Source organism: Apaloderma vittatum, unplaced genomic scaffold (assembly GCF_000703405.1).
Source record: "Apaloderma vittatum isolate BGI_N311 unplaced genomic scaffold, ASM70340v1 scaffold14053, whole genome shotgun sequence".
Taxonomy (NCBI): domain Eukaryota; kingdom Metazoa; phylum Chordata; class Aves; order Trogoniformes; family Trogonidae; genus Apaloderma; species Apaloderma vittatum.
The window spans coordinates 11,380-32,183 of NW_009709897.1; the positions used below are offsets into that span (position 1 = coordinate 11,380).

Sequence of the window (20,804 nt, forward strand, 5' to 3'; positions counted from 1 at the left end):
AGTTTATTAGGGGAAGGGGCAAAATTTCTCTCGGTCCCAAATGCTGGACAATTTATGCGTTGAAGCTGAAGGATTGAGAGCTCTTGTCATTTTTAGCACAACCAGTATTAATGCTTGAGAGGGTTTTGTTTGCATCAGCGTCTAATCCTTTGTTTGAGTTTTGCTGTGTGATTTAGGGCAGTTTTGTAACTGAGCTTTGCAAGCGAATAGGACTTTACTTCTTGCATCTCTGTGCCTATGTCACCCTTGTGCCTGCCAGGGCAGGGGCTCTACGAGAGGATAGCTTGGACTGGTCTAACTGGTGTCTCTCTTTTCAGTCCCTGGACGAAGCCCTGAAGTACTGCAACTATGTGTTCACCATCGTCTTTGTGTTCGAAGCGGTTCTGAAGTTGGTGGCGTTTGGTTTTCGAAGGTTCTTTAAGGACAGGTGAGAGTCTTTGAAGCTCCTGTGCGTTTGGGAGAGAGCTGTGTCGACCCAGTTTCAAAGCCAGGTACTGCGTAAATGTAGCGTTGCTATGATTGTACTACATGCTGTGTGCAAGAAAGAGCAAAGGACTTTCTCTCCATGGGTGCAACTTTATAGTGTAGGAACTAAAAATTCTAAGAACTGCTGGTACTGTTTTGCAGAAGAAATTCAGGAAATCTTACTAAATTTTAGCTACTTTTTTTTTTCCCCTGGTACCTGCCTCTCCACCAAGTCTGACCGAGTCAACTTAGAGGTCAGAAATGATCTGTTGACACCAATCCAGTCCTCAAAAGAGTAGTTTTAGCAACGTAAGGTCTCAGAGTTCCTCAGAAGAAGTCTCCTTTGCAGTCCAAACCAGTCCTTTGGTTGAGTGCTGGCTTTGTAAAGCCTTTGGCAAAGACAGAAGTAGTTGTGTTCAGCCCCACTGCCTTCAAATCCCTACAGAGCTTATTCTGCCTCACATTTAGGCCAGAAGCAACTGTGTATAAAAGCACGTTGTGGTCTGGTGACTTGCTGGGGAGCAGGGTGAGATTGGATGCTTTTCCACAAGATCAGCTCATTTGCTTCATTTGTCCTGACAGAGTGGTTGGAAGCTGCTATGAGCAGTATCATTTATGAGGGAAACTGCATAGAAAAGACACTCGATTGCTTCACCTCTTACTGTCTTTGTCGTGCTGGGCTGTAAGTCAATGAAGATACTCAAGTAGAGTAATTCAAGAGAGGAGGTGATAGAACAAGGGAGCAGCTGTATTGCATCACATCAGAGGTCCCTCTAGCTCTCCGGGTGGCTCCAAGTGGATGGCAGGGAGACTTGAGGGAATGGGAAGGGGGCAGGGACACTTCCCAGTCACAGCCTACAGCAGCCTGTGGCTCAGAGGCTGTGCCACCTGCAGGGAGTTGATTTCATACCACACCGAAGATCCTGGCCCCCTATACGGGAGAGGGAAGGTGTACGCTTGTGCTTGTTGTTGACAGATCATTCCCTACTCTTGAGTGCCTGTCCAAGCATGATTATTTTATTGTTTCTTTTCCTTCCTCTCCTTGTCTGTTAGGTGGAATCAGCTGGATTTGGCCATAGTTCTCTTATCAATTGTGGGAATCACGCTGGAGGAAATTGAGATGAACGCTGCACTGCCCATCAATCCCACGATAATACGCATCATGCGGGTGCTGAGAATAGCAAGAGGTACAACCTGCTCCCAGCCATCCCTCCAGACACGTCAGGAAGTGGTTTGGCCACTTGGTCTTCTAGTCCTGCCATTTCAGTTCAACCCGAGAACAGTTAGATGATGAGGCTGCAAAATGTCAATTCAGAGAGAAGCCAGGTGGACTTTCCTGGTTTTTCCCAGTGGTATCTTAAGCTGGTCTCTTAATTCAAACCTGGGATCGCAGATCTTTTATACTGATACCAGACAACAGCAGGAAGCGGTGGAGAAGGGAGGATCAGAGCCTGAGGTGATGCTCTTCGCTGGTGAAGTGTCTCCCCATCACACTCTCATTTTCCTGCTGGGACACTCTGGAGTTCTTCCAGCTTTTGGTCTGGTTTACTGATGTCCTTAACATTAATTGGTGTGGGAAGTAGTCAGGATGTTCAGATGTTCTCTGGGCCCTGCCAGGGTGCAGTGAGCTTGCCATGTCTGTGAAGAGATGCAAGAGAGATGTAAAACCCCCCTGCAAGATCTGAAGCTAGATTTCCTTTATCAGTTTGGCTTGAAATACTTCCCAGCCCTGCTGCTGACCAGGATTTGATTCTCATTGTAGTGTTGAAACTGCTTAAAATGGCCACCGGCATGCGAGCTCTCCTGGACACAGTGGTTCAAGCACTTCCCCAGGTAAGTGCCCTGAGTTCATCCATGCCCGGTTTGTTCCCTTGGTGGACGGTGCCTTTTGAGCCTGGGGACAGCGCTGTGTTTGGTGGGCGCTAGAAGCCACCGGAGGAGAAGGATATCAGCTTTCTCTGCGGCAGTGTAGTGGATGGATTTGGAGCGTAGTGGGGTGGTTCGGGAGAGCCAGGATTCCCCTTTGCCAGCCCCACAGGCACAGGGGGATGGCAGCGCGCCGCGGTGGGCAGTCACGTGTCGGTCTGCAGAGGGATCACATCTCAAAGGCAGGATGGCAGCACTGTGGCTTGGCCAAAAGCAGACACCGTGTAGGAATCTCTTCCAGGATATGAGTGGCTGTATGAGAATCGGTAGAACCGGTACATGTAATTACCCAAATATACCCTTATGAGTTAGTCGCTAAGTACAAAGAAATGCCATGATCTGTTCAAAATGAACTGGAAAACAAGAGGAATTTCTTTTTCTTGGAAAGACCCCTTTTCTTTTCATCACTGCCATAAAGATGTTTCTAATCTGAGACATTTGCCTTTTTGGTATTCAGATTTCCTTTTCAGTGAAGGATTTTGACTGAGACTAAAACATGGAATTTACCAACCTGACCCCTGTTTTGGCATTTCAAGAAAGCATATGATTTGTGTATTTTTTTTTTCTTTCAAAAACATTGTGAGTACAGAGCATATTTTCTCTCCCCCCTTGTTTTCTCTCCCCCCAAACAATAGGGTGGCTGCAGGCCAGGCTTTTTGTTTCTTTGGAGTGTTTTTGCAGTTTACTTTCAAACCAAAGTCTCTTCTAAAGGGAAAACCCCAGGGATATTCCAAGCAGATCTTGTGCATAGAAGAATACTGTTTTATCCTCTAGTGAAATTCAGAAAATGAGAAGGGAGGTGGCCCTAAAAACCAGCTAAACTGGTGTAAACCTGAAACAGATCTGCTGCTTTAAACTGAGCAGCTAAGAAGAGGTGGACTGATGTGAGCAGCACTGACTTTATCACCTGGATATAGCCAGTCCTAATTAAGCCAGTTCAGTGCTGCCATTCACAGACCCAAAACTCCTCCGTGATCGCAGAGGTCTGCTCAGCGTAACACACTGAACTTCAGCATGTCTTTTCAAAGGCACCTGGTCTTGTTGTAAGGATGCAAAGCGTTAGGGAATCAGCCATCCCCTACTGATGAAATACATTCTTTTGGTAGATGTTTACTCCCTCTGCTGAAAATACCTGGTGGTGTTAGTCTGAATTAGCCAGGTATGTTTTTTCATTGGATGTCATTTTGCTTTTTATCTTCTAGAACTTCCCCTTTTTGGAGCAGTAAGGGATAAAATAATCTCTTGCATTCTGGCAAACAGAAGAATGTTGGACTCCTCTCAGTACGAAGCAGGTTTTCAAGACCTGTTCTGAGTGTTTTCCTCTTCTTTACGAGTTCTGACCCCATTAAGGCTATATAACAAATTATACAACTCTTATGCTTCAGCTGAATATTCCCTTGCTTATACACCTGGTGGCTACACTGGCCTTGTAGGCAGTGCCTGCTCTGTAAGGCCCCTATTTGATGGTAGTCCCTTAGTCCTTTTCCCATCCCCTGCTTTCCAAAGTACAAGTCACCCTTTCCATGGCATGGCTTGCACTTTGCTCTTGGATTTATGCTTTTGCATTTGGCTGGGTTCAAATGCTCATTGAGCAAGTGAATCCCCCGGACCGAGCAGCCCAGCTCAGTCTGCACAGCACTTCCAGTATAAATTGCCAGTAAGAAAACCTGCAGTCAGCGTTGAGCTGCAAGTACTCTTCCTCACGGAGAGGATGAAGTGGAATCCAGTCCAATTGCCATCCTGGCTCTGCCGGAGCAATAATAGTAAAATCTGGGTTCTTTTTCCCTCTTCCTTCTCACTTGGTCCATGGATGATACATTAATTAAATCCAGGACTCTACAGTATATCTCCTCTTTGTCTTTAAAGCTTGGAACTGCCTCCAGATGGACTCTGTGCCAAGAAAAAATTGAAGAACTCTTCATTCTATCAGTGCCCTCAAGGACAGAATCTGTAGTTTGCTCCTGTCCAGGAGTTTAACTGTTCTTGGTGCTGTAATTCCTGTGCTTATCTCAACCTCAGCTCTTGAAAAGGTTTTCTGGCATTGTGTAGCAGTGATTGTAGGACAGAAACAATAGTGTTCTTCTGCCAGATGCTGAAAACTCATGGTGATTGTGAAGCTCAGAGGGCAAGAATAGAAAAGTCTTCCCAGCAAGCACTCCAGATGAGGCAGATTTTGGAAGAGAGGTATGTGTGTACCATGCTGCACGCTGGAAAGAAATGCAGAGATGCTTGAGAGGTCCAAGTAACGAAGCAGAAGTCATTAGGTAAGGAAACTAGCGTTCTGCTGGCTGTTAGCACTGGGACTGAGTGGATACCCAGAAAGGGGACCCTGTTCGGTTCAGCTTGTGGCCTTGCGGTTGCATCCATGAGATGGCTTTAGCCTCCGAGGTTGTCTGTCTGGCCTTTTTCACTAATCCTGGAATTCACACAGATGGCATCTGTTTTCCAAGCAGACAAATGTGTCCATTTTCTCTTGGGGCTGATGCATGAATTAGCCTGTGTTTTCCTGCTGCCAGGATTATTGGTTTGCCTGGAGAGTGCTGGGTAGAAGATGAGGAGGACTCGTGTCCTTGGAAAGGATTGGCAGGGCTGTAGTTTTATGAGAAATTGCTCTTGACAGGCATCCCAGAGAGCTGTGTGTTGCCTGCATGGACAACTGAAATGCCAAGGTGTGGGCCAGTGATGCAGAAATAATTGATGTCAGAGCAGGAAGAGGCACAAGAGGAGCTGTAGTGTACTTCAGCCAGCCATTGCAGGGGATGGATCAGCAGAAGACACGTATTTCATCAATACCTCTCCCAGAGGAGGGAGGGTAGAGATTAGCAGGATCTAGACCTTTTGCAACGGTAGATCACAGATTGTGCTGGGATGCACCATGGTGAAGTGTGGTAGCTCCTCATACGGGCTCTCCCTGCTCTTCTGGGTGGAATGGAGGACTCTGCCCCTCTGTCCCAGGCACACAGACTCTCTTGCCAGCAGGACATGACAGCCAGGACACCAGAAGGTGAAGGTGCAGGAGGAATCACAGATACTCACCAGTGCCTCCGTCTTCTCTGAAGTACCTTAGGGCACCAAGAACATCTCCAAGATGTTCTTCATGTCTGCTTCACTCCCTACAGGCCACAGCCTCCTCTCAACACTGGAGCCACAGCAAAAGATGGATTGCCCCTGGCTGCCAGAGAGAGGCGTTATCTGTAGTTTCCTCTGCACAGCCAGAGGCACCAGCCCAAGTCAGGGGAGTCTGAATAAACAGAGCATGGGCTGACCTGCTCAGTGCTACTAGAGCAGAACCACTTCTCAGAGCTTGCTTGAGTGACCAGCTGCCAAAGTTGAGGTTGCTGACCAGAGCTCGGTATCTGTCCCTGATGGAGAGTCCAGCACAGACATCCCAGGCTTTGGCTGCTGGAGGAGAGTGGCTGGATGTGCTTTCGTTCCTCCCAGCAACATAATTCATGCATGATCTTTTTCTTGTCTGGTCTCAGTGGATCTTAAAGTGCTTTAGAGACATTAATTGCATATCCACCAGGGTGTTACAAATGGGTACCTTGAGTTACAGGAGAGAAGTGACTCAGGGTCACAGACACACATACCGTCTGCCTGCTCTGCTGCTCAGCAGCCACTGGCTGACCTCGCTGCTTCCACCTCAGCCTAGCTCTAAGACCATGCCTTGGGTCCTTCTCTGTGCTCAAGCCTTGGTGGAAGCCATGGGCTGAAGAAGACCTTCCTTTTTCCTCTCCCTCTCCCTCTCCTTCTCCTCTTCTCCTTCTCCTTTCCCAAGAGATCCTGTGCATCAGCTGAGCTTTGAAACTGCTCGTGTGCCTGCTCTCAGCCAAGGGCAGAGGTACCGTTAGACAGCGGCAAACACGACGTTGGCAAACAAGCCTCTCAGCATTTTTGAAGTATGCCTATGGCTCTGATGTCTTGAGCCTACAGCAAACCCATGAGGGTAAACTGGTCTTTGAAGGACTTGTTGAGACACGTTCATTCAGTAATGTAATTACTCACAATCTTAAATACATCATCTTTTACAGATGCACGCTAGATAGTAGGCAAATTGTTTATGAGTGAATGTCAGCTCGTAATGTGCTTTGCATGTTGAGGGATAGACAGTAGTTTTAACTGATAACGTTTCATGTTAGTCTAAATTCTTTGGGGTTTCGTCAATGTCAAAAGTTTGCTGGCTGAGTTATTAGGCATTAAAGCAGCAGTAAAATATCCAGCTTATGACTGCTTCGAAAAAAATCCAAGACCTTCTTCTGCAGTGCTACAACATCAGGCTTTAATATACACTCAACCTAGAAGACTTGTTTCTAACTTTTATTTTCCTTCTCTTTAATTATCTGCTCATTTGCCTCCCTGGCAGTGTCTGTACGCTTGCACGTGTGCCTGTTTTCTTGTGTTTTCTAATTTGCAGTTGTTTTGCAGCCTACCTTCTAATGTCTTATAAACCATCAGTGGTCCAGCAAACATGACTTAGGAAACGTTATTCCAGAAGACAATACATGCAGATGAAATAATCCAGACCAGCCATCCCCATCACTGTATTATCTCTATTATTCCCTGGAGTATGGTAATAACGTTAGTGGAATTGCAAAGCTCTGTGTAGTAGCCAGTTTAGGTTTTATAGCAATTACAGCCTCCACTGAGTGATTTGACTATTCCCATTTAATACCAAAAAAACCACCCTGCTTCATAAGTGATAGCCATGTTAATTTTATGATAACGAGTATCATACTGATAACCTTTCTAGCAGCATGGTCAAAATACCCAACAGCACTGTGGCTGTGCCAGCTCAGAGGAGAAAGCTCTCTCAAACTAAAGAACTTGCTAGAAGATAGCTTGGAGATTGTGAATCCCTCAGCCTGACTACCTTAATCACCACCTAGTTTATTTTTATTTAGAGATAAAATGATGCCTATGACACCATGTCTAACTGGAGTACTCAATTGCTCTATCTCATTACAAGCTGCTAAACACAAGGCATTTAAAAGTGACAGGAAAGGTGAATGTGACCAGAGTTACTTGCAGGTAAAGTGCAGGTGGTTGCTTGGTCGGGTTACTCTGCCCTTCACATTCTCTGCCTGAATCACAAAATATCTGCTCTCTGAGATGTTTTAAAGGCTTTGATCCCACGTGGTGGTTGACTCCGGTGCAGATAACTCTGATGATATTGCTATTATCATAGATTCACAGAATCATAGACTGGGCTGGGCTGGAAGGGACCTTAGATATCATCTAATCCAACCTCCCAGTCATGGGCAGGGACGCCTCTCAACTAGACCAGGCTGCTCAAGGCTCCGTCCAACCTGGCCTTGAACACCTCCAGGGAGGGGGCAGCCACAACATCTCTGGGCAATTTATTCCAGAGTCTTGCCGCCCTCGTATTAAGTTGCTTTGTGTTCCTTTAGCATCATTTTACTCCTGTTACCATCCCCTTCAGCCCCCCTGCAGCACACGTGAACGCCTGACAGCAGCACACTGCTCCGCCTTGGATCTGCAACGTGCCTGCCTTTAAGTGTTGGGATACGGAATAAGGCTGTTCTTTTTGAGGCACTGAAAACTAAAATTCAGTTAGTTGTTGTTGAGAAATATCTGTAAAGTGGCAAGGCTAAGAGTGTTTTGCATTTTACTGGAGTATATGTTCCTTTTTCTGAAAGCCCTCCAGGCCAGCGACACCTTTGAAAACACGGCAAGTCCTCTTGTGCCTTGAGACAGGTCTTGTTCGTGTCGCTGTCTTGAAACCCTCAGGCTTCATGCTTGGAGTTTCAAACCTGGCAAACAGAAAGGCCCTTAAAATTCAAACAGGAGCACCAGGTCACTTGGCTGCCGCTGCACTGAAGCGCTGAGGGCTGCTGAGCTACAGGTTGGCCAAATCACAGCTGAAGGCAGCGCCCCGGGCGAGCGGAGGGGCGAGGGAGAGGTACCAGCCACCACGACTGTTTTACACGTGGGAGCATCTCACACGAGAGTCTGCTCTGGGTCTGTTAAAGCAGGACCGTGGAAGAGGAGCAGGGTGTAGGAAGCCAGGGGAGATGGTGATTAGCCTCTGGACACCAGTCTCTCTTTCACTTGTGTTTCAAATGTGATGGAGCGGTTTAATTTGTGACCTCAACTTGCCTGACCCTTGTTCTGCTTTCTCCTTGTGTAGGTAGGGAACCTTGGCCTACTTTTTATGCTCCTGTTTTTTATCTATGCTGCCCTGGGAGTGGAATTGTTTGGCAAGCTAGGTGAGTAATGTGCCTGCCACAATTTCTTTCATCCGGTTGATGTTTATTTGGTATCTAGCTGTTTCCTTTCTTCTCTCTCTCATCCTTGGGCCTTCCTTGGCTTCACAGCTCATGGTCTGAAGATTAAAGTTTTCTCTTGATCCCAGGGTCACAGATGACACGCGGGGATGTAATACAGAACCTGGCTAATGTGCGCACACACACATTTAGAGATTTGTCCAACACCACCCTTGGCTGTAGAGGAACTGTTTGCTGTTTAAATATAATTGTCCAGCGTGGATGTGTTCACAAAGATGGAAGTTTGCTGCTTAAGACAGAGCATGCAAAGCTGGATGGAAGTCAGATTCGTGCTGGAGAAATGCCACCATAAACATGTCCCTCCTTGGAGCTCCCACCACACTCCATTAGTTTTCGGCGTTTGGCTAACGTTGCTCTTCCAGCTGCCCAAGCCTTGTCTGTTGTTCTTCTCAGCATCACCTTCCCTTTTCTACAGAAATCAGAAAGTATCCACTCATTCCTGGTTGTCCAGCACCATTTATTCCTCCAGCTTGAGTATACTGCATAGCTCGTCATGAGTGTGCCCGCTGAAAAAAATCAGGTGGAGTTGGAGAGGGAACACTATACCCCTACCTTGCCTGGCAGAGCCAGACCAAGCAGTCAGTGCCTTTAAATGTGCAGTTCGACAGAGATGTGTCTGCCTTCTCAGTGTCTGCATCTCACTCAGACCCTTCCTCCACAGTGGTTTTATGGCTGTCATTAATCCCCGTTAGGAGTCCAGCTCTCTGCTCGGATTACAAATGCCTGAAAGCAGAATATTTCTTTCAGCCAAAGACAAATTATTTTTCAGCTTCCAACAAATTCTGGGAAAAAAAATTTAAAAAAACAGTTCTGCATCCACTCCAAATGAAATACTGTGGGATTTATATTACATATCTAGATGTGTAGGTATGTATTTGTTCAGCCACGAAGGTGAAAAATGCCTTATTCACATAGACACCTTCTGCTGCTCTGAATCCTTTGTGTATTCCCCCAGAACTGGTCATTTGTGGGTTTATTTTTTTTCCTTTTTGGGTTTACCTTCCTATTTGCCTCTGAAATAAGTATCTAATAGTGAAATGGCCTCGCAAGAGACCAAAGTCTCTCTGCCTGCCCTAATGAATATTTAATGAGCCTGTGTGTTATGGAAAGAGGGATATTTTGTAAGTTTGATTTACATTCATTAGTGTATTAATTCTCAGGGGAAAAATGTCAAATTGCCTCACTTCATCTCAGTGAAATATCCCTCATGGTAGATGTACCCTGTAAAAAATAATTAAGGCAAGGACATAATCGGGAGGATAACAGACGAAGGATGCTGCGGGGCAGTATTTGTTGACATAGCCCAGCAAGTCTGCTTCTTTCCACCTCCTTTTAGATCTATTGGCTGTGCCTGTCGGGGTAAAGTTGAGAGAATCCCAAAACTGCCGACAGAAGAGCCCTCTGGAGGCTGCCCCTTCAGCCCCATCGCTAGCTCAGGGTCGCTGTGGCTCTGTCCAGCCAAATCTTGAAGACTTCAAAGACAGAGCTCCCCTACCTCTCTGGTGACCTGTCCCAGGGCTGTTGGACCCTCCAGATGAAAACAATTTTCCTAGTGGCCAGCCTGCACCTCCTAAAGCCCAAAGTGTGTCGCTGTCTGTTCTGTCAGAACAGTCAACCAAGATGATGAAGGGAGTGGAGCATCTCCCTTATGAGGAAAGGCTGAGGGAGCTGGAGCTCTTTAGTTTGGAGAAGAGGAGACTGAGGGGTGACCTTATTAGTGTTTATAAATATGTAAGGGGGAGTGTCACGAGGATGGAGCCAGGCTCTTCTCGGTGGCAAACAATGACAGGACAAGGGGTAATGGAATCAAGCTGGAACACAAGAGGTTCCACTTAAATTTGAGAAGAAACTTCTTCTCAGTGAGGGAGACAGAGCCCTGGCGCAGGCTGCCCAGGGCGGTTGTGGAGTCTCCTTCTCTGGAGACATTCAAAACCCGCCTGGACGCGTTCCTGTGTAACATTATCCAGGAGTTCCTGCTCTGGCAGGGGGATTGGACTAGATGATCTTTTGAGGTACCTTCCAATCCCTAACATACTGTGACAGTGTGACACTGATCTGCCTCCACTGGGAAGAGTTTGGCCACGTGATCTCCACAGCTGCCCTCCAGTCGATCTCCACCCTGAGATCACAGCTCAGCAGTCCTCCCTCACACCAGGGATCGGGGTGACACGTCTCAAGGGCTCACCCCCAGGTTAGGGGAGGGGGGGGAAATGCTCTGAATAAACCCTGGCAAATGTGGCTTCATTGCCGCGCTTCCGCTTCTCCCTCCTGCAGACTGCAGTGATGAAAATCCTTGTGAAGGGCTGAGCCGGCACGCAACTTTCACCAACTTCGGCATGGCCTTCCTCACCCTCTTCAGGGTGTCAACGGGGGACAACTGGAATGGTATCATGAAGGTGTGTGCAGCTCCTGTCTGAGTACTTGCTTCTCTCTGTAGACAGAGATTTCAAACAAGTTTAGGCAACTCTTGTGCGAAGAAAAAAAAGGTTTTCTTTGCCAACATCAAAATTAAATTTTCCCATTTAAAAGCCAAGTGTATTTTCAAGTGATAATTTACCCTAAGGTTCACCCAACCTGAAACTTTATTCTTTTTAGCATATATATATATATATAAAATACTTCAGGCAAATCATTCCCGTTCTTGTGACTGAGAGGAGTGACCATGTACTCTGTACCCTGTGCCTTTGGGATGTCACACAATCCTCCTCTTTGTAGATGATGTAGTTCACGGTGTCCATTTTTTCTTCTAACTATTTTAGTTGTTACCTACAAGCCATTGTGTCTTGGACATGTTTTTCAGTCCTCAGCAGGGTGTCTTTGATGTTTCTGTGTTTGGAGCCCAAGCAGAGGCCCGGCACTTATTAATCCCTCATCTCTCCCTCTGCGCTGCAGGACACGCTCCGGGAATGCACGCGGGAGGACAAGCACTGCCTCAGTTACCTCCCTGTTATCTCTCCTGTCTACTTCGTCACCTTCGTCCTCATCGCGCAGTTCGTCCTAGTCAATGTGGTGGTGGCCGTGCTGATGAAGCACTTGGAGGAGAGCAACAAGGAGGCCAAGGAGGATGCTGAGATGGATGCTGAGATCGAGTTGGAGATGTCCAGAGGAGCAACCACCTCGGCCACCGGTGGGAGCAGGGGCGGCGCAGTGGCCCCAGAGAGCCGGGCACCCTACAGGAGTCAGGAGGCCACGAAGTCGCAGTCAGCAGTGCAGGTGAAGCACCAAACCCTGGTAGTCGTTCACACAGAGTCTCTGCTCCTCCCACGTTCAGAGTAGGGAGGGGATGGATTTCCCCGGTCGCTGCTGGCTGAGCAGCAGGCAGGCAGATCCCGAGTGACCTGGAGCCAAAGAGGCAGCGTGGGAGGGAGGCAGCTCTCCCATGTCCTGCCACAGCAGAGATGTCACCACCGCCTCCACACCTCGAGTCATCTCGGGAGGGCTCCCTGAGGTGGAAGGCTGCTCGAAATGCGTGCTCCACGGCTAACGCTGCCCTGACCGTTGTTGCGGGCTGCGTTGAAAGTCCATCTCTTCCCATTTCCCGTTCATTCAAAGGCTGTGAATTTTAAGTTCAGAACCATAACAGCCACAGGTCGCTGTCCTGCTCTCCCAGTCAGTGCATCAGTCCTTGTCATTTTAGCATGGGCAGCAGCACCAGGGAGCAATCTCATAAAGCCTGGGGAATGCTGGCACTGTCAAACCTGACACACACAGCAAGGGAGGGCATAAATTCCCTTCACGCAGACACAGCTACGCTGCTTAGGTTCTTTTTAATCCCATGTTGGGATTTCCAGAGGAGCCTCAAGCAAGTCATAGTGTGCAGCTCAGGAGGCCTGTCTGGCACTGGTGCGAGCACACAGCTTCCCCCTGGCTCGTGCGCTGCTTAGGGCCTGGCTGGCTTGGACCCTGGGAACTGTTGGATCAGCAAGAAGCTGGAGGTTCCTGGGTTCATTTGCTAGACACTGCCTGCTCTCTGATTTCTATTAGTCCCCTAGAAAAACAGGGCAATCAGAAGTCGAGGGGAAGGAAAGTCATGAGATAATTGTTTCATCCCATGTCAGCAGCATATGATTAAGAGTGAATAAGAAATTGCTTTGTCACCGGGATCGCAAATAAATCTACCGTAAAATCAGTGGGGGATTGGAGATTAAATTACATTAAATTAGATTTTTACACAATCTATCAGACTCTATTAAGTCAAGTAAAAAGGAATTTCGTTACACAGCGATGGGGAATTTGCTATTTGAATGTGGCTTCTAATAGACATTTCTACAGGGGAAAGCGCAGTAAGCACCCAGGTTGCTTTTCTCATTGGGGGAAGAGAGGGCACATCCTTTCACACAGGCTGTGACTGCAAACTGAGTTCTTTCTCCTTGCATTTTTCTCCTCTCCCAACACCTCCCAAGCACATCAGGAGCTGTGCAGAGCCACCTCTTAGCCCTAGAAAACCCCCAGTGAGCGATGATGCTCCCCCGAGGGAGATCAGGGCGAGCAGGGAGCTGGCCACAGGTTTCCCCCTGCGTTTGAGGTCGCTGAAACGTGGACAGGGATTTGCAAGGCCGGGCTCCCCCTCCCCTGGGTGTCCGTGAGGCAGAGGCACCGCTGCGGGGCTGGGCAGGCATCTGCTCTTGCCATTTTATGATGGTTTTTGCAGCCCGTGTTCCCTTTTCTCTTCCTTCCCTCTCTGGATGAATGGGGCAATGAGGAAATGCTACGGGGCAAACGTGTTCGAGCATTAAGACCCAGCCTTGCTCTGCTACTGATGCTTTTTATCTCCCTGGTTTGAAGGATGCGCTGAGCTGTGAGAATGTGTCTTTAGCCATCCCAGACACCGACATGCTGGAGGGGGCAGAGACTCCCATCATGGAAATCTCATCCTTCTGCTCTCTTTCCCACCATGTCCTGACACCTTCCCACAAAAGGCCAGGCCGCGAGGCTGAGGTGAATGACGCCGTGCCGTTGCTTCTGCGTTGTGGCGTTGTGCTTTGGTGCTGTGCAGCTCGCGGTGGTGTCTGAGTTGTGCTAAACCTGTCTCTTCACAGCCACTACAGTCGTTTCCATTCTCTGTCCTTCGTACTTGGCCTTTGCCTGTGCAGGAACCGGGCAAACAACGTGTCCCAAACAACTCTGCCAGCAGCCTTGTGTCGGACACGAATGAAATACTCTTTTTTGCCGAAAAAATGTCTCGCCTTTGGTGTGTGATGTGTGAGCAGTCTGTTTTCAAACAAGCTGGAGGCAGGCAGAGTCTTTTCTTTGTGGAGCAAACACAGCCTAGATTGATTTTCTCACTGTTGCTATATGAAACAGTGTTAACGAAACAACGGCATTGGTAGATCCTGACTCCTGTCACGACTTTCAAGGCGTCTTCTAGTGGCAAGGATCTCACAGCATAGCATCTCCAAGCAAATTCTGGGCTCAGGTTAAGCTCTTGATGACCAAGTGGTTTTCCCTGTGCGAGGTGAGTGATGTGAAGGTGTAATCCTTGAGGAATTCCGAAGCTCTGCAGGGTGTCCGTTAGCTTGGCCGCCTGGAAGCTGCAGAGCCTCAGAGGTTGCTCGTGGGGAAGGCATCTCTCAGGGACAAGCAAAGTCTGGGACTTAGTAAATGCAGCTGCAAGGGGTCCTGGGTTTCTGCTGGCAGAGCTGAGGGCTTGTTACCTCTACAGGCACCGGCAGCATGACCCTGGATGCCACCGGAGCCGGCCCGTGCAGGGGCAGCAGCTTTGGAGAGAACAGACAGGGAATTACCTCTTGCCCCTGTTCTGCCTCTGCTTTTCCCACCACAGGGGCTGCAAGAAATGGCTAAACTCACTCACTATGCTGGACAAACACGCACACCTTCGGAGAGGGGTCAAGAGGAGCCCTTCCTCTCAGAATTTTGCTCACAGCTTGTTTGCAGGCTCTTGGCTCCAGACCTCTGAGAAGTTACAGGGTTCCCTCTTCCAGAGTATCCTGCCAGTCACCTTTGCTTACAGAGTAACTTCTGCCCACTCAATCACCCAAGAAGGGTCATGTCCTATGGAGATATTTGCAGGATTATTTCCTCTCAAGCTCTCTCTGCACCAGAATAAAATCAGAGCTCAAACAGACTATTGATTCCCAGACCAAGAGGAGGGAGTTGTGCTCATTGATTAAAGATGCTTAACTGAGCCTCTGAGCTGCATTGTCAAATCTCTGCAGTCAATTTATTGCCTGAGAGGAGTCCCACAGCAAGCAGGTTTCCATCCCAGTCAGATGCCTGGGATCCTCCCAAGCCCTCAGGGTGCCTACAGGCAGAGTTCACTGTGCGCAGGCTCAGCAGCACTGGTCCAGGTTGGGCTTTTCGTGGGTTTTTTTTGGGAACCACACTGATTTCCAGGGCATGGGATCAGGCTCTCAAGTGCATCAGGTGTTTCCCACCGAAGAGGAGCAGCAGCAGTGCCCATGGTGATGTGTCTCCAAACTTTTTGAGCTGTCGAGAGCAGCCCAGGTGTGAGCCAACAAGCTTCCTCTCCATGTTTTGTATTTCAAGTCCTTATGACCCCCCCACCATCTTCTTAGCCAAGCTCAACGGGGTAAAAACATCAAGTAATTTGTCTTGGGATGCTTCTCTTTAGGGAGCTGAGGGAATAGATTTGCAAGCCAGAAACGTACGGAAAGAAAACAGATTTAACCAGATCATCAGTGACCTCTGAGCTCTCCAGTGAGGGATCTCAGGCCCAGGTTTTACTAGTGGAGAAGGAAAACAGCCCAGCAGAGCAAAGCAAAATATATTTAATTTAAGACATGCAGCTGGGAAAATGTTTTCAATCAGTCGCTGGGAGGTTGACATTAAAAGAAAACCAGAGCGATTCGTCGTACTTTAGATAATGTGGTAAATTGTGAGGGGAATGTGTTTGGGACCAAAACCTCAGGGCCAGGAGCCAGGTTGCAGGTCCTGTTCCAGGGACTCCTGCTCCCCCAACACTTGGCCAAGTCATGGCACCAGATCTCACGGCTGCTCTGTCAGCACCACAGAGACGTTGTCTGAGTCCCCAAAGCCTCTTGAGACCCTAGGATAGATTTCCTATGAGGTGCCTGAAGTGAAGAGAGCCTCAGAGAATCAGCCAGGGAGTGAGTTTAAGGTTTGTGACAGGCTCTGTCCGAGCACCTGCAGCGTGATCCGTCTGGGGCAAACAGAGAAATCCTGTTTCTGCCCCAGAACGGGCTCCAGACCCACGTACGCGTTGCAACGCGTTGCTCCTTCCCTCTGCCTCCTGCCACGTGGCTGCTGCTTCTGGGGCCGGCGGGGCTGAAAATGCTCCCTGTGGTAGGGCAGAGACCCCAGGGTCTGCAGTGGTGTTGATGTGTACATTTAAATGTCTGCCTGTGTGTGTGTTTTGGGGAGATAGTAACATGAGGATTTCCAGAAACACTCGGTAGCCTCAGGCAGCGTGACCGAGGACCGGCTGTTTTTGCCCATCGGTCCCACAGCAGCTTTGAGGCATCACTGACCCAGGCTCAGCTGAAAATCAGAGCAGAACGGTGTGAGAAACGCTGCCGTCCCCCTGTGTTTGGAGGTGGGCCCTATTTCCCTGGAGTTTACTTTTTCTCTGTGGTGTCCAAGAGTCAGCGTAGTGGTGAGTCACTGATGCCTCGTTTTACTCCGGCCACAACTTGAGCTCTTTACTCAGCTCTCACGGTGGAGCTTCGGTGTCCCGCTGCGGGCAGCGGGGCTGTGACCTCCCTGTAAGATGCCGAGAGGAACATATGCACAAGGTTTTAACCCAAAAAGCCAGCGAGAAGGGGATTACTGTAAATTCGCCACTAAGATGCCGAATGACCCCAATGTCTTCATGCTTTGCAGGGCGGCGCCGCCTCTCTGAGGCCACAGGACTCTCACAACCTGCTGACGGTCCGCAAGATCTCCGTCTCCCGGATGCACTCCTTGCCCAACGACAGCTACATGTTCCGGCCGGTGATGCCAGCGAAAGCTCCTTTCCCCCTCCATGAGGTGGAAATGGAAACGTATCCCTGCAAATCCCAAAGAGGTACCACTCATGGAGCTTTTTCCATTCCTCCTGCTAACTGAAACCTCGGGGCAGAGAGCACATGTGGTGGTCAGAGGGGCAGTGAGCAACCCGTGGGGTGAGCCAGGGCTGCCTTTCTTCTGTTCGATACTATCAGCACAACTGAGATTTCCCACGCGCCGCCTAATTGTGTGGTTTTATCACATTTTCTCAGGAGAAAACTGATGGCTCGGGTGTTGGATTGGGGAAAAGTGGGACTCCCGAGCGGTGTGGAAGGTGTAGGGGACAGGCTGAGGAAAAAGACTACGAGCTGCACATCTCTTCTGAAGTGACCAGCCCTGACATCACGACTGTGAATCAATAAAATCAACATGACTAAAACCCCGAGTCGGCATTGCTTCCCGACAGAGCTCCTTTGCAGCTCTTGTTTCAGGCAGTTTTGTCTCAGGGCAGTATCTCTTTGGCACGGTACATTAAGTTCAGAGATGACGGCATTTCTTTGGGAGCATAAAGATTAGAAACCACTCTCCGGTGCCTCCCTAGCCTGGCCCTGTAATGAATCTTGTGGAGAGACTCCGCAGTCAGAGCCTTTGAGTATACATTTACCCAGCTGCGTCCAAATACATTTCTGCTAAAATGCCTGCCTCTCTCTTTTGTTGCGCGAGAAGGGGAAATCAATACGAAAGAAAATTTCTGCCTCCCTAAAAGCACATGTGCTTCTTGAGTGGCTCCCAAGAACCTAGCAGCCTGCTTTCCTTTGATGCAACGTGGTTTGAAAGGCAAGAACTGCTTGCACGGATGAGTAGTGGGTTTGCAAACCCTGGTAGGGCTGGCAAGATCTGCTCTGATTTCCTTGGGTGAAGTAACTCTATATTTGTTCAAACTCTCTGGATCCCAGTTAATGTTCTCTGCTCGATATTTATTGTTATTTCACCTGCAAATTCTTTGCTAAGCAAAGAAAACAGAGGTTGAGTTTCACAGCTGGACTACTGGGGATGGTTTTCATCCCTGTAGTGGGTGTAAATCAGTGTAAAACTGCCGTGATGTTGGCCGGGGTGGGTAGAACTGACCATATTTGTCTCCAAATTTCTCTCCACGAGCACTCGAGTGATAGATGTGACTTTTTACATGGTCTGGGGGGTGCGTCCAACCAGCATCACCCAGAATTTTGCTGCTCCTGAGCTGACCAAACTCTGATTTAAGTCACAGGCCCAGAAGTTAAGCGCGAGTAACACTGAGCACATGGAGACTCAGGTTAACATTTGTGCTTTGGTGGGCTACTCAGTGTCAGTCTCAGCACTTTGGTGACTACACAGTGAAAATACTGTGAGGCGACCAGATTTTGTGTTATTTTGGTCTTAGATGCAGTTTCCTGATTTACTAGAAAAACAGGAGGAAAAAAAATACACAACCACAGAGATATCCAGGGTTCCTGAGTATGCACTTTGGAGGGGGTTTTGGTTTCCTAGATGAGAGTTAGGTGGAAAGTTTCCAACAGAAGGAATTTCTAACTAAGGAAGGGGAGGAGAGCGTAGGGTTTTGATTTTATGACCACGTTTGTGACAGATTTTTTTATGACAAAGTTTTTTTGCATCGTAAAAACCTTTTCAGAAAGCCTGGGTTAGCACACGAACAGCTAAAGACAGACTCGGTCTGAAATTCTGGCTGTAGGAGAGCCCAAAAATGAACTAGGGAGAAGAGGTGAGGGGTAGGAAACTCACTGCTCTCCCGCTTCTGTGGTGTTCTGGAGAAAAGCTCCACAAGAAAAATGATTAAACACGAACTTTTCTTTCTTCCTGACAACAAATCTCTTTGTGAAATGCAACTGCAATCTGTCTGGATGGCTTTTGTCATAGGTTCAAGGTCCCTGACCTCTGGGCAAGATCTCTTGAAGTGATGGATAGCTGTGTTTTTAACATGGAGCAGCGATGTAGAAACAGACGTTGGGTCTCAAGCTAATGAGGACAATAAATCCTGCAGCCAAAAAAAATAAAAAAAGCAAAAGAACTTTCAAATAACAGAAAGCTACAGTAAAGCAGCACCACAAAGGGGCCGGAGAGGAGGGAATGCCTTTAGACTCAGCCAAGGGACTGGGAGGTTCAGGAGGAGAGGGATTCCTGCCTGATGCATGAGCTCAGGGAATGTCGGGGCACTTGAAGCAGTCTCCTCGCTGCCGGTGGGACTGTGTTCAGGCACAGTCTGCCTCGTGCGCAGGCAGTCGTGCAAGTGTCTGGGCTGCAGGGAACAGGAAAGCTGCCCTGTGCGTGCCAGCCATGTCTGCTCCCGGAGAAGCCAGTGGCAGGGGGCCCGCCGGGTGGGGCTGCACGAGGCTGGAGGTTGGAGCTCTGGAGTCGGCTCCAGAGGCTCCCAGGAGCCCGGCAGTGCCGCTCTTGTCCCCATGTGGCAGAGAAGCATAAGGTTGCAAGCCCGTCCCCGGCAGCACAGCAGCTACAACCCAGGCATCCTCACTCCAGACTTCCCCAATCCATGTTCTCCAGACGGGCAAAATTCCTCTTGCAAATGCACCCGAAGCACTGCTGCCAGGAAAGCAGCCATGGCCGGGTTTCAAGCCCACCTCCTGCCCTTCATTTGCTGTCATGTGGGCCTGGAGGCTGCCATCCACCCTGAGCATCCAGCAGCTGCAGGAGAAGATTCCTGTTACCTGAAACTGTCCAGTGATAGGACAAGGGTAAATGGATTTAAGTAAGTTGAAGGAGAACAGGTTTAGATTGGATCTTAGAAGAAATTGTTCAGTGCGAGGGTGGCCAGACTCTGGAACAGATTGCCCAGAGAGGCTGTGGCTGCCCCCTCCCTGAAGCCAGGTTGGACAAGGCTTTGAGCAACCTGGGCTGGTCAAGGGCATCCCTGCCCATGGCAGGGGGTTGGGTTAGATGATCCCTGAGGTCCCTTCCAACCTAAGTCATTCTAGGATTCTGTGAAACAGTAAAGAGGGGCCATGAGCACCAAGTTTGTATCAGTCGATATCCCAGAGCGGGCAGAGACTTCATCTGTAACCTCCCAGCCGTCCCTGATGAGAGATGGCTGAGTATTCAAAGCCGGAGACAGGACAAGGGACACTTGGTTTTTCATTCTGCCCAAGGCTTACGCTGACACTTTGGATTTCAGCCAGACTAGACAGGCTTTTCCTTCCCCTCCTGCCTTTATTCACCTCCTGGAGTCTGTCCCCAAAGCTTCAGAGTCCCTACGCCAGCGGTGGCAGTGACAGCTCTGTCTGTGTTTCCTAGGGTCCATCACCTCCATCCGCTCCCAGCCCGTGGGAACGTGCTCCTCTCTGAGAGTCCCAACGGAGTCGCTCCAGCTGGCTGGCCGCTCTCCCAACCACGAAGGTCGCCAGCGCTGGAAGATCCTTCCCCCGAGCGTCACGCCTCGATCTCCTACTCTCAACAAGCTGCTGTGCAGACAGGTGAGAGGCCAAGAGCCCTTTGTAGTCACCTGGATCTTTCCCTTCTTTTCCAGCCCCTCTTGGGTTTCATTGCTTGGAGCCAAAAGTAGAGTTTCCCTTTTTAGAACAAAACGTTCCCGTGCTGTGAATTTTAATATATTCTGGTCTCAGCAATGGACACACCAGGGAAGGGCCTCTTTACTTACTTTCATCTTCGTGACTGTACTATTTTATGAAAGAATAGCTAAAGCATGGAAAGAAGGTTCCCAATCCAGTTTTACCAGTGCTGTGAGAAGCCTGCAGTCAGCGCTACCGGCTGTCACTTTAGACGGGGCGCGCTACTCAGCATTTAGTGCTAGAGCAACATCAAGACTGCAGAAAGACCCCGTGGATCCAAGCCCTGTACACGTAGGCTCTGCTCCCTAGCAAAACTCTTGCACGGGGAGGGTCTGACGGGGGCTGGCACGATGGGACAGGGCTGGGACAGGGTGCATTAGACCCACCAACCGTTCTGCCGTGTGCCGTGTTTCACCCCTGAACATGCTGCCGGCCCAGCAGATCCCCAGGCTCTCGCCCCATCTCTCTCCTCTCCCCTTCCAGGAGGCCATTCGGACGGACTCTGTGGATGGGCAGGCTCTGGACCGCAAGGACAGCCTACAAGCAGAGCCCGGAGAGATGCTACCGCCAGCCAAGCAGCCCCAGGGCACCTTCACCCCCAGCC

General features: G+C 49.1%; 1 protein-coding gene across 1 annotated transcript in view; it reads left to right on the plus strand.

Annotated features, from left to right (window-relative positions):
* Positions 1-20,786, plus strand: part of LOC104272183 (voltage-dependent T-type calcium channel subunit alpha-1H-like) — a gene marked incomplete at both ends in the record, with an annotated part of 31,877 nt that extends 11,091 nt beyond the window's left edge. Inside the window, 11 exons of the mRNA XM_009867107.1 lie at positions 318-427; positions 1,519-1,652; positions 2,228-2,298; positions 8,540-8,618; positions 10,971-11,092; positions 11,589-11,794; positions 15,985-16,006; positions 16,203-16,222; positions 16,538-16,701; positions 19,926-20,104; positions 20,684-20,786. Of these exons, the coding sequence (XP_009865409.1) occupies positions 318-427; positions 1,519-1,652; positions 2,228-2,298; positions 8,540-8,618; positions 10,971-11,092; positions 11,589-11,794; positions 15,985-16,006; positions 16,203-16,222; positions 16,538-16,701; positions 19,926-20,104; positions 20,684-20,786 (1,210 nt within the window). The remainder of the gene's footprint in view (positions 1-317; positions 428-1,518; positions 1,653-2,227; positions 2,299-8,539; positions 8,619-10,970; positions 11,093-11,588; positions 11,795-15,984; positions 16,007-16,202; positions 16,223-16,537; positions 16,702-19,925; positions 20,105-20,683) is intronic.
* Positions 20,787-20,804: the final 18 nt, after the last annotated feature.